General features: G+C 38.1%; 1 protein-coding gene across 3 annotated transcripts in view; it reads left to right on the top strand.

Moving 5' to 3' along the window:
* Positions 1–14,003, top strand: part of FSTL5 (follistatin like 5) — a 303,783-nt gene that overhangs the window by 68,861 nt on the left and 220,919 nt on the right. For all 3 annotated transcript variants that reach the window (XM_075709268.1, XM_075709267.1, XM_075709266.1), the window contains exon 3: positions 7,931–8,179. In XM_075709268.1, the coding sequence (XP_075565383.1) occupies positions 7,931–8,179 (249 nt within the window). The remainder of the gene's footprint in view (positions 1–7,930; positions 8,180–14,003) is intronic.

Genomic DNA, 14,003 nt, shown 5'->3' with positions numbered 1-14,003 from the left:
TGCTGCCAATACGAACTTCTGGTTTGCTTCTATCTCGGAGAAGCTTTGAAGAGTCCCATACTGCTGCTTTCAATGACAGCTAGGGCTAGCAGAGTTATGGAAAAGAGTACGCAACAAGGAATTGCTTGACAGAGCTGTTAAAAGGAGCTCTTTCTGGCGTGGAAGCAGGAATAGCTCACCCTTGTTCTGTCTTCTTCAAAGCAGGTTTGTACCTCCGCTCTTGAAAGCCTCCTGGGAGGAAGAACAATATTCTAACAAAAGTTTGTTTCGGCCCCTGAATTTTTTAAGAGGTCTTGCTGTACAACTGTTTTAAATTTAAATCATTAGAAAATAAAAAATATTGATTTAAGTAAACCTTGCATTGTTTTATCTCTGTGATGTCTGTGCAATTATTATCTTGAACATATTTTTAATCCTGCTTTGTGGTTTAAAACTGTCCCTCACATTTTATCCACTGATTTTCTTGTTTTGGTTTGGTTTTGTAACTGAATGTGTGCAGGCATTTTGTTGTGGTTAATCAGAGTGATGTAGCACATTCTTGTGCCTGTATATTGGTCATCTTCCAAAGTTCTTTCAGCTCCTATCTCATTACCTTAACAGTACAAGGCAGCAGAGTCCCTCAGATTTGTTCATCTAGAATTCCATGTGCTGTTGAACTCCTCCCCAGAAAAATTCTTCACATGATCAGCCTTTTGTGAACACTCTTCCACCTTTATGAATGGGGATCTATTCCAGGTGGCATTTCTCTATTTTGTTCATGATCATTGTATTCAAACTCTATGACTGTGTTTGAACTGCCACCATAACGATTTCCCTTGTGGTGAAGGACCATAATTTTAAGATTTTTTTTTTTGTCTTCCATGAGATATTTTTTTCATGCTTGTGATGTGACAAATCTTACTTCTTTCTCCTCTACCAAATTTAATTAGCAAAAAGGTGGTCCTTTGTCTCTTAAAAGAGGAATGAGCCTTGGACTTGGCTATTGTACCTTAGGTTTTTTGTTCTCCACTTTGTTATTCTACAGTCAGGAAAAGTGCTATTATTTAAGAAATCTTTCTCAGCTATAATTTCTTGCCATAGTTCCTTCTTCCTCTTATGTCATTCTTCTGCCCACACTACTGCATGTAGACAAAGAACTTCAGAATGTACTGGACAGTTAATTGATTCCCCCCCCGTGCTTAAACTTTAGCTTCTAGACAAATTGAGGGGAAAAGATACGTTGAATGTGAAGAGAAGAATGAGAATTACTTTTAAGTGGAAAGACAAGAGAGACCTCTGAGTTTAACTTACTTTGAACAGAATGTGAGATTGGATTATTTTTAAGGCTGAGTCTTTAAAATTTAGGGCTTCAATGGTGATTTTTGAAGCTCTGTGGGTATATTTCCTCCTACTTTTATGAGCTTCATGTTGTAGTTATGAAAGACTATTTAATTTGAAGATGCTCTGTAATTGTTAAGAGTCGGTCACAGAAAAAGAAAAGTGAATAAACAGGGAGCATGAATTTATATTTTTTGTCACTTTAAGAATATATAAGAAATACTTATGTGTCTGTATATAATTTGTAGAAGATATACGTTAAAACTACTTTGCATGCAAATCCATGAACAAGACCACAAGTGAGATTTCTTTCCACACCACCATCCTGCCCCAGATAACCATACTCCAGAGGTCCTGTCTCTTCAGAAAAATGTATGAAATACAAATTCCTGGTCGGGTGTCAAAAAGGTTGGCTAAGCTGGTTAGAGTTTGGAATGCAGATAATTTAGTAGCCAGTTATTAAAACTGTATTGTCTATTACAATATAGCCTCACACAATAACCGACCAACCAAAGATGCTACAGTTTGGAATCAATGCATGTGTACGGCAATCTAATACCATATTTAGAGAATACATTGGTAAGGAGAGTTCAAAATCCCGTCTCTCTCTAGTTTATTAAGATATGTGCTGTTAGTTATTTGGGGAACTTTGCTACCATAAGTATTATATTGACAAATCATGAATAATTTTTATTTACTCTCAAATAATCCACTCTTTTCTTTAAATTTTGTCCCCTGCCCAAAATATTCATAACCAAAATAAAAAAAATATTAAATTACTGAAGAAGTTCATATAGCAAGAGTGCTGGATAATGAGTAATGCAGTGTTAGTGTCATGTTCAGTCAGTGTAATTACAAGCTGTTCTTGCTAGTGATATCAAAATTTGTCAAAGAACAATACTACTGTTCAAAAAAAAAAAAAAAAAGAAAAAGTCAAGGGCTTTTTCTAATATTTATGAGTGGATAAAGTTCATACTGAGGTCATGCAGTGTTAATGGTAGGTGGTGATCAATCTTCTTTTCCTCTTCAATTTGTTTTGTTTTGTTTTGTTTTTCTTCCCCACTGCTCTCTCTGAGATGGTTCTGCTTCCTGTAAAACTTAAGGCTACACTGAACACTTACCAACTTTAGGATTACAGTCTTGGCTGGGCCTTTGATAGATAGTATATTGAACAAAAATACAGCTGTAGAGTTGGAAATGTAATTTACAGAAGCCTTTTAAATGAAAGGGGGTGGGGCATAGGACTGTTGACCCCAGGAATCAGCAACAGTTATTTGTACACAAGATGTCAATGTATTGTCCCCCAAAATAGTTGCCACTTTGTTTTAGATGACACATAGATAATGCTGCAAGTTATGATAGAAACCATGAATACAAATTATGTTGTTGGAGAAGGAAAAAAAAAAGAAGTCTGAGTTTGAGAGAGGGCTCAACATATAGAAAGTCTGTGTGTGTTCCAGCCTAGGGCCAACTGGAGAATGTGGGAATTCACACTCTTACGAATTTCCAGTTTCCATGTACAATGTTTCTCTAAACTGATTAGTTAAAAGAAAAAGTGCATATTCCTGTGAGCCTTCTGCATGCTAAAACATCCACTTAACTCCCAAGTGTAAATGATGCAATCGTGACCTAAAACTTGCTCAACTCCGGGTGTTGTTGAACTGGCCTTTAGCTAGGAAATATGTATGAGGAATCCTAAGTGACAGCTTGAAACTGTACTTATTACAATTTGTCTTAAAAATCAAAGCAATTTTACTTTCTCAATTTTTTAAAAATATGAAAACTCTTTTCTTTTTGTTTGTTCTTTCATTTTATGTCTGTTTAAATTTAAAGTTTCAAGAGAATCTGAAAAACCTATGTGACTGATTTGGCTATCTTAGTTGTAATACATTTTTAATTATATTTCTCAGGGTGGAGGGTTTTTTAACTTAAGACTATGATAATTTAAATGTTTTCTGAATTACTTTCAAACTGAACAAAGTACACTTTATTTTCCATAGTGCTATAGACCCTCTCAGAGTGCATAGGTATTATGTTTTTTTGGCTGAAAATTCAGAGTATGCTAATAAGGGTGCACACTTTCCTATTGATGTGTTGTGGCACTTGACAAATGCAGACTTACCCGTCATCACATAAGCAATACCAATTAAATTGCCGGAAAAAGATTAGCATTCTTGGGTACATTATTTGTCATCTTGACTGACTTACTCTTAGTCTCTCAATATTGAATATGCTAGGCTGCTCATCTTCTCTACTAAATTACTGAATTATGTCCAAATATAGGAACCTAAGTTCATCTTAGACTAGTTTGCTTTCTAAATCTAAATGCTTAGGTAGAAAAACAGCCTTCGGAAGTACGTGGTGTTTTTTTTTTTTGTTTTATAACTTGGAGGGGAGGTGGTGGTGGTGGTGTTCTGAATGAGTGCTGCATCCTGAGAAATTTTGTCCCACGGTACTTACCTACACTGGCATTAAAAAAAACCAAACCAAAACAAAAAAACCCTTCTATTATCACTCTATGAAAAGTATGCCTCCATTAATAACAATAATACCAGGTAGGCAAAGTAATAGTGGTGATTTCCTGAGAGTCACTGGAATAGTTGGGTGTTCCATGAATGGGCTGCAAGTCACAGCCCATATGGGTTTAAAAGATGGTTTCTTGTTTGATAATGACAAGATTCCTGTAGCTTTGTACCTAAACAGGAAGCAGCTCTATTCCAAAATGAAAATTATAGCTTCCTAAAGGAGTTGCCTTTTTTGGAAACATAAATTAAAATGAAGGATTTGCCAAATATAGTGATTCTTGCAAGTTGGGCTGGAACAGTGAAAAGCAGCAGAAGTTGGTTTTGTTTGAGGGCTAGATCATACACTGAGTTTTTATTCCTCCTACCATGGTACAGACAGGAAGACAGCTGTAACTTGATGGAAAGCATATTAGATAAGAGTCCTGAATACCCTGCAATACCTCTGCCAGTCACAACAAACACTTAGGTCTCTCTAACCAAACACAGTGGACCAGACCAATAATGAAACTGTGCTTTACTTGCCTTTATCAATTAAACCTTGTTATGATTACAAAAGTTCTCCGTATATCAGATTTTTATCTGTATTTTTAAAGGCTGATTTGGCAATGAGCTAAGATTTGAAGATGATGCATTTGTGTAAACAAAAATGTTGCTGACATTGTATCATGATATTTGGTCGAAAGTTTTGCATTTTTTTTCAATTCTGACAACAAAATGCTAGTGCTTTTTATCTGTAGCTAGTAAGCACCCCTTACTAAGGCTATACAAAACATCTGGTATCTCCTTTTTTTCACTGGCATATTCCTCGTGAATCAGAAGTCTGGTTGTCCCAATATTTCATGAAAAATTCCCCAGAAATGGAAAGACAAAACAAGTGTCTATGGAAAACTTCTCTCAGTAGTATTTACAAATAGTTCTTTGCAGTTGTTTTTTATTCAGTTGCAGCACTTAGGGCTTTGTCACTTACTCAGGTGAAAGAAAAAAATCCAAGACAACTGCATGAGCCCTGCACCTTTTGCTAATTTGATTTGATCTTCCACAATAAAGTTAGTATTTTGACTTAACTGATGAACAACAAATCCTTGCCATTACATATAACTTTGTTTTCTGTTGGTAGTCTTAAAATTCCTAGATTTCTGTGTCACTAGCTTGTTTTCAAAAAAATTTACTTATGTCTAAACACATTTATTTTTCTCTCACAGTAGCTATTTAATATTTATTGGTGTGTTTACATTTTCAGAACTGGGTCCACTTTTAGTTCAAATTTATATCAAAGTTACATTTGTGAACATTTTTTCACCTCATTTGCAATTGCATGGATTTTAATTATTTTTTTGCTATGAGTGATCTGGTAACCACTAATTGGTAGACTTTTTAAGAATAAACATTTAAACTGTTCTTTCTTAAATATGTACTTAAATAAAACACTTGAAACACTGCATAGCTGCTCCTTTTCATCAAATACATTGGAAGATATGCAAGTTCCTAACTTAAAAATAGCACAAAACAGTGCTTGTTAAACATGCTGAAGGCATTAAAAATAGCTGAACTTAAGGCAAAGACTACGTCTGAAGAAAGGATCCTGCCTCTGTTGAGGTCAATGGGAATTTTACTATTGACTTCAGTAGAAGTTGCATATACAGTGATATATGCAAATATAGGTATTGTTTTGGAATAGTTAATGGTGTAAAATGAACATTTATAAAACATTTCATAACAAAGTAATATAGTTTTTCATTAGGGCAAAAAGCTTGCTTGTTTATTGATGTATGTGATTGGTATATGCTGACATATACTGATATTATAAATATCAATATATATTATGCAAATCATTCTCCCTCATCTGAAAGTAGCTGTTTTGCATTCAGGCATCAGATTCAATTATAGTACTAAAATGAAGTCCCAAGTGAAGTCTTAAATCGGTTTCTACTTTCACAGCAATATACAGCACTGTGTATTATTGAGTCATCACACACCTCTTAATAATTCAGAGCAGCTGTCAGATTGAGATCTTTATCTTCCAATTCAGAAAGCAGAAATAATAATGATTTATGGACTTTGGCCTCCAACTGCAACAGTTCTATCACTTCAAAGAAGCAAAGAAGTCCTGTAATTCTGTAATGTGTGTACATGACCTGTGCTGTAACGTACTCTCAGACATTGCAAGACTTTATCTGAGGTTAGTGGTAGTAGAAGGAAATTGGATTTACATTCATTTTTGTCAGGTAATGTCTGTTGCTTGTATAGAGTGGTGATACGTTGGCACAAGGAGTAATATTTTCAAAAACTTATGGGAAATTTTTAATGTTGAATTGGGTTTGCCCATTTCCAATCAGTTTGGTGCATGAACAGTTAAACTCACCATCAGCCTGGTCCTATACTCTTTCATCCATGTGTATAAAACTCACTGTAATGTAGTTATATCAGATATACAACATCTGAGGTGAATATGTAGTCCTCTCAACTTTGTGCTCAAATTGTTGTAAAATAATACAGCAAAAGCATTTGTCATATTACAGCCAAATTTCATGGTTGCATGCTTTCTGTAGTACATTTGTGCTGTATGAGAAAGCAAAGAATCAAAGCACTGTCTTAGACCTGTAGGCTTAAGAAGAAAAAGTGCTAAGAATTTACTTCTTGCACTGAAGTGAAAAACAAATTCTCAGTGGTCAGAAGCAATGTGCGTCAAATTATAGTATTGACACGTTAGCTCTTCACTGCAGAAAATGAATCTAATACTACCAAATTACGCATTGATATTTGTTCATATTTTTATGGGGCAGCCAAGTATCATTCAGCTAGGCTGTGAGGGTAAGGAAAGTATTGCAAGGAATTAGAATACTAGGTGTATATAGTATTTGGGGATCAAGTTCTTGTTTGTTCTGGAGATTAGGACTGTACAGCAAAAGAATAAAATGAAGCAACTGTGAAGGGCAGTGTCTGTTCCCACATTTTGAGACACTTTAGTATTTTTATACTTATTTTAGGACACAATTATGGTATCAGAGCACCTATGTAATTGAAATTTTGGTAATTGCAATTAACAATTCTGGTTTTCTTTTTCTCATTGTACCCTTTCCCTCACCAAGAAGTGACTGTATGATTAGTTCTGTGGCAGCCAAGATGGAAACTGAGGCTATACTAAGGAAGTACTACTGTGCACTTCCCTTTTCACCTAGAGATCTGCTACTGACGACAGTACCTGTTTAACATGGTGGCAGCAGCACAGATAGTATAGAAAATGGACAGATGGCTTTGGTAGCCTAATGTAGACAATCCATTTACATGTTCTAGGAGCAGCAGGAAGTGGGAGTTGAGGCCAGCAGAAACTCGTTTATCTCTACTGCAGCCCTCTTAAAGCTGTTTGTTATCCAAATCCCTTTTGTCTCATTGAAGTATCACTAGAGGCTCATTTGGCTACTTCCAGCCACCATTCACTTGATACATTAGCCCTGCCCTTCCACTATGCTCTGTTCCCTGAAATACCATTGTCTTGCCACCACAGAGGTTGTTTTTTTCTTCTCCATATTGGCTAAAAGCCTTGACCCAGCTCTAGTTATTCTTGGGTATAATTCTTGATGTGTGAATGTCTATTTTACCTGCCTGTCGGAGTTCAAGGAGTGTCTGGATGATGCTCTTAGTCATATGGTTTAGCTTTAGGTAGTCCTGCGAGGAGCACAGAGTTTGACTCGATGATCCTTATGGGTCCCTTCCAACTTAAGATATTCTATGATCTAAATTCTAGAGAATGCATTGTTCTATTACCTGCAATAGCATAGCAATCTGAAGGTGACAAACTTCAATACACATTTAAAAAGACATGATTTACTATGAAGTTTTTTTAATTAAGAGTAAATCTTGTCTTGTTACTAGATGTTGCTCTTAATTACAGTTAATCTAACACATGACAGAAACTAAAGTATACCTAATCATGATAATGAGATGAAATTTGTTTCATTTCAGGTTGACCTATGTTAGGTATTAGTCAAGGATGTAACAAAGGACATAGTCTCACTTCATTTACATAATATAATCCTTTATGTACAAAATGTAATTAATATCTCAAAACTACTTTTTTTTATTTTTAGGGTATATGGGTCAAGATGGCCATTTTGGATCATGCGAAAACAAGTACTGTGGTCTGGGTAGACACTGCATTGTGAATGGGGAGACTGGCCAAGCTGAGTGTCTATGCATGCAGCACTGCAAGCCACATTACAAGCCTGTGTGTGGTTCTGATGGAGAATTCTATGAAAACCATTGTGAAGTCCACAGGGCTGCATGTCTGAAAAAGCAAAAGGTCACCATTGTACACAATGAAGATTGCTTCTTCAAAGGTAAGCATGGCTTATATCTGGAATATTGCTCTCAGGTATGTGTTTTCAAGCAGTTCAATTAAAGCTCTATAGAGGCTGCACCAAGTGTACAGTGAATAAATTACTCAAAAAGTTAATACAGTAAGTACTTCAGGGATATCTTATAGGGTTGGTTTTGGTTTTCTTTTTTTTCTTTTTATTTGTACTCAGTGCTCTGGGCAATCACCCCTTTTTAACCTGAAGAAACCAGTTGTCTCTTGGAAATTAAACCATGGCAGCTTGTCTTACAAATGTGGCTGTTGACCTCATTCATCTGAATGTACTTACAGTCCCAAAGCCCGAAGGATATTAATATCTGTTACAGGAAAAACAGAATTTAGGATTTCAGAGAGGTTTTGTAAGGCTGCAGGACCTGTGCTCATATTTGGTGTTGAAGTTGATAGATCAGCAGCTTGTTCATGGCTAAATGGGTCTTCCTTGCTCTGAATTTGGACAAAGAAGAGTTTACTTGCGTATTTACCAAAGCATACAAGTTTAGCTGTTTTTTAATCTTCTGAATGTTGAGAGGTGTCAGCCTGAATGCTGAGAGACATACCTTATGTTAAGCATCTTGTACTGGACATGCCAACAATTGCAACTTACTCTTGTTTTATGTAATTTGAGCACACCTTGCAGGTTTCTGGAACTCTGCCAATACGGATCTTGATTAAGCATGTTTATAGTACTTTGCAGCACATTTTTACTGGTTAAAACAGGCAGATGGATTTTTTTGGGGAAAAAATTTTTTTGGGGAAAAATATTTTTAAATAAGGCCATTTTTAAAGAGCCTACCTAGGAGTTGAATTCATATTCTTTTTAAAGACTGTCTTATTTTTGTTAACATCATTATATGTTGTGGATACAGTTGCATTCTCAGTAATGGCAACTAATAACTACTATCAACACAGAAAGAAGTCTACTAAAATATTTCTGTTAAATGCAATTCACCTTTGTAGGGAACACTATGATTCATTTAAATTGCAATATTCCATTTAAATTTTAATCAGGATTTTCAAGACTGTATTCTAGTATAAGGTTATTCAAATGAAACCAATTTTAAAATTTGCAAAGTTGAATATTTCACTACATTTAGGGTTGAGGAATTGTTGTTTAAATGGAAAGTTGGGCTTTCTTTACCAAATCCAAGCATCCCAGGTCATGCACAAATACCAATATCTTTATTATTAGGAAGGGTTTTGTAGTAGAACAATGACTACTGGGGGCAGGGATAGGGGGAACCCACCAAAAATTTTCTTTTCACAAGAACTTAGTTAAAGAAAAAAAAAAATATAATGCTTGCACAACTGAGCTTTATATAATTGTTTCTTGTTGAGTAAATGGGTGACTGCCAAGGTCAAGTGCCTTTCCTCTTTTGCTTCCAACAGACATGTTAAGCTCAACAACTTCATGAAAATATTTTAAGGGACAGGGGTTCATAGATTAAAGGAGGGGTGGAAAACTTACAGTGGGACATACACTTGTAAGTAATAGTGAGGGCTTAAATTTCGTTCAAAACTAAATGTGGATACTGTATAAAATTCATAGAATCATAGAATCATAGAATCATCTAGGTTGGAAAAGACCTTTAAGATCATCCAGTCCAACCATTAACCTAAACTACCAAGCCCACTCTAGACTAATCAAGGGTAGACCAGACTAAACCATATCCCGAAGTGCCACATCTACCCGTTTTTTAAACGCCTCCAGGGATGGGGACTCCACCACCTCTCTGGGCAGCCTGTTCCAATGCCTGACCACCCTTTCCGTAAAGAAATTTTTCCTAATTTCCAGTCTAAACCTCCCCTGGCGCAGCTTAAGCCCATTTCCTCTTGTCCTATCGCTAGTTACTTGGGAGAAGAGACCAACACCCACCTCACTACAACCTCCTTTCAGGTAGTTGTAGAGAGCGATAAGGTCTCCCCTCAGCCTCCTCTTTTCCAGGCTAAACAACCCCAGTTCCCTCAGCCGCTCCTCATAAGGCCTGTGCTCCAGACCCTTCACCAGCTTCGTTGCCCGCCTCTGAACACGCTCCAGCACCTCAATGTCTTTCTTGTAGTGAGGGGCCCAAAACTGGACACAGTATTCCAGGTGCGGCCTCACCAGCGCCGAGTACAGGGGGACAATCACCTCCCTGCTCCTGCTGGCCACAGCATTCCTGATACAAGCCAGGATGCTGTTGGCCTTCTTGGCCACCTGGGCACGCTGCTGGCTCATGTTCAGCCGGCTATCTACTAACACCCCCAGGTCCTTTTCAGCCAGGCAGCTTTCCAGCCACTCCTCCCCAAGCCTGTAGCGTTGCATGGGGTTGTTGTGACCGAAGTGCAGGACCCGGCACTTGGCCTTGTTGAACCTCATACAGCTGGCCATGGCCCATCGATCCAGCCTGTCCAGGTCCCTCTGCAGGGCCATCCTACCCTCCAGCAGATTGACACTCCCACCCAATTTGGTGTCGTCTGCAAACTTACTGAGGGTGCACTCGATCCCCTCATCCAGATCATTGATAAAGATATTGAACAAGACTGGCCCTAAAACAGAGCCCTGGGGAACACCGCTCGTGACCGGCCGCCAACTGGACCTAACACCATTTATCACTACTCTCTGGGCTCGGCCATCCAACTAGTTCTTTACCCAGCGAAGAGTATGCCTGTCCAAGCCGTGAGCTGCCAGCTTCTCGAGGAGGATATTATGCGAGACGGTGTCAAAAGCTTTGCTAAAGTCGAGGTAGATGACATCCACAGCCCTTCCATCATCTACCAGGCGGGTCACCAGGTCATAGAAGGAGATCAGGTTGGTCAAGCAGGACCTGCCTTTTGTGAACCCATGCTGGCTGGGCCTGATCCCCTGGTTGACCTGTACTTGCCTGTGGAGTTCGCTCAAGATGAACCTCTCCATAATCTTCCCCGGCACCGAGGTCAGGCTGACAGGCCTGTAGTTCCCCGGGTCCTCCTTCCGGCCCTTCTTGTAGATGGGCGTCACATTGGCAAGCCTCCAGTCATCAGGGACCTCCCCTGTTAACCAGGACTGTTGATAGATGATGGAAAGTGGCTTGGCAAGCTCCTCTGCCAGCTCCCTCAGTACTCTCGGGTGGATCCCATCCGGCCCCATAGACTTGTGAGCGTCCAGGTGGCATAGCAGGTCATTAACTGCTTCCTCCTGGACTATGAGGGCTCCATTCTGGTCCCCATCCCTATCCTCTTGCTCAAGGGCCTGAGTACCCTGGGGATGACCGGTCTGGCTGTTGAACACAGAGGCAAAGAAGGCGTTAAGTACTTCAGCCTTTTCCTTGTCCTCGGTGACAATGTTCCCCCCCACATCCAGCAAAGAATGGAGATCCTCCTTGGCTCTCCTTTTATTGCTGATGTACTTATAAAAGCATTTTTTATTGTCTTTTACCGCACTGGCTAGATTGAGTTCTAGCTGGGCTTTTGCCTTTCTAATTTCCTCCCTGCAGGACCCAACAAGATCCCTGTACTCCTCCTGAGCTGCCCGCCCCTTCTGCCAAAGGCGGTAGACTCTCCTTTTTTCCCTGAGTCCCTGCAAAAGCTCCCTATTCAGCCAGGCCGGTCGATTTCCCCTCCGGTTGGTCTTACAACACACGGGGACAGCCCGCTCCTGCGCCCTTAAGACTTCCTTCTTGAAGAGGGCCCAGCCTTCCTGGACCCCTTTGCCCTTCAGGACCGCCTCCCAAGGGACTTTCCCAACCAGGAAATTGATACATCATCACACATACAGACTTCAAGTAACTAGCCTGTGTTCTGAGGTAGTGGAAAATTAAAATTTGATTTTAGGAGTATAGCATATGAAGCTTGTAGGGAATGGTTTGTACAATAACAACAAAACATAAATGCTTCTGTCTTGTGTCTTAACAATCACCATCTCTTTATAAAAAAACTAAGAACTATGTTTTCCTAAGTAGGTTTAAAGAAAAAAAAAACCAAACTTCAACAGTTTTTTTGTTTATATGATACAGTACTCTGATAGAACAAATGACAGTAACTAACACTAAAATGTTTAAAATTATGGGGCTAATTTCAGTTCTTCAGTCTGCTATATACATTACAAATAAATTCAGAACATGTTTGTGGAAAATTATAGTGTTTCTTTTTCTGAGGGAGAAAAATGTGGTGAGATTTATTTACTGAAATGGAAAGTGAGACAGTACTTTAGCTAGAAATGTCATCCAAATGCTGCCTAAAGTTTTGTTAGCTCATCTTTATGTTTTAAATTTACCACGTTAGTTTTGTTTCTATTGTGGTGGACAATGGAATATTTGAACAGTGTTCAACTTCAGACACCTAATTTAGATTCTGTATTAAAAAGTAGGTTTCTCCTTTACTCAGTGGCAATATTCAGAAAGGGACTCGGGTATGCAAATGATTTGCTCTGAGTTGCCTGCTGAAAAATGTTATTTATCAAGATACTCAAATCTTCTAATTTGGATACTGTCACTATATACCTCCAAACACTGTAAAATAGTTCATTTTCTCTCTTCTTTCTCATCTTCTGTTGACTTCAGTGATGGTAAACAGGTGAGACTGGGGACAGTTCTTTTCCTTTATCTTATTTGGTATATATGCGCCTTACCAATCTCAGTTTCTATCTTGTTAACTTCAGCTCATTCATTGCTGTAGTACAGCACAGTGACGTTAAAGCATTGTTGCCATTCATGACTGTTGAATATGTCCTCCAACATTCAGTGTATCTATATGGTAAAGGAGCCAAAAGATTTCAAACTATTTTCATGTGATTCCTTCCTTTTACAATACACTTCTGAGCTAGCAACTAGTAGGTTGCCTTCAGTAGGGCTGAAGTCCTACCAGATATAAGGTCAAAAAATATTAAAAAGCTAATGGGGAAAAAAAACCTCAACAGTGGTACTCCTGCATAAGAAGGTGAACCTCATTACTACTGATGGTGTCAGAAGGGTACTGCCCCACGTCCTCCTTGTTCTTTTAGCTGGTATCCTCTAGCACAAATGATGGCACTTCAATGAGCTGCTTCTGAGACTAGAAAAATTCAAAAAAGATCTTACATTCAGAAAAAGAATATTCTGAGCATTTTGTTTAGTCTTTCACAGAGTTCTTTAATAAAAGCTAAACTGAACTGGGGGAGCAGGAGGGCAAAGAGGTTCAGTATGCCTAAAAGATGCCAATACATGATATGGTAGTCACTGACAACAATGACTCTATTATGATTCCAATTAAAGATTTTTGCTTTCTGGTTTATTGCTAATCAGTTGATTTTCAGATCAAACTAACATTTTAAGTTTTAGATAGGTCGGGTATTGAGCTCAAGATCAGAGAAGCTGGAAAATACACCCTATTTAAAGGAGTAAGTTTACCAGAAAACATTTTAGTATTCTGTGTCTGGAGAATAAAATTTTATAAGCAAATGTTCTATATACCTGAATAACATTAGAATAGCAGCTAAGTAGCTATGATTATTTAAATAATACATTTTGTAAACAAATGATTTATAGTTGATCTCGTATATCATGAGTTCTGCTTAACAGTTTGAAAATTGCCCTTTTAAACACTTACAGGATGAGTGGAGTTAAAGGATTGACTTCCTAAATGAAAGAGGTCTTTGGTTTATATGTTGAAACTCCATTACATCAGTGAGAAATGTGTATCTACCCAAATTGTCCATGAAACAACACAGACAAAAAGCATCAAATCCCTCACAAAGAGCCATGTCTGAAACATTTGGTAAATGCATTCTGAGGTAGTGAAAGCTACCTATGTCAAAGCTGTACTGTCCTGATATGCTGTTTTTCTAAACTAAAACTTCAGATTCTTGCTCCTTA

This window comes from Pelecanus crispus, chromosome 4 (genome assembly GCF_030463565.1).
Source record: "Pelecanus crispus isolate bPelCri1 chromosome 4, bPelCri1.pri, whole genome shotgun sequence".
NCBI lineage: Eukaryota > Metazoa > Chordata > Aves > Pelecaniformes > Pelecanidae > Pelecanus > Pelecanus crispus.
Note: the sequence above shows the minus strand (reverse complement) of the source record. Positions and strands in the feature narration are given on the sequence as shown.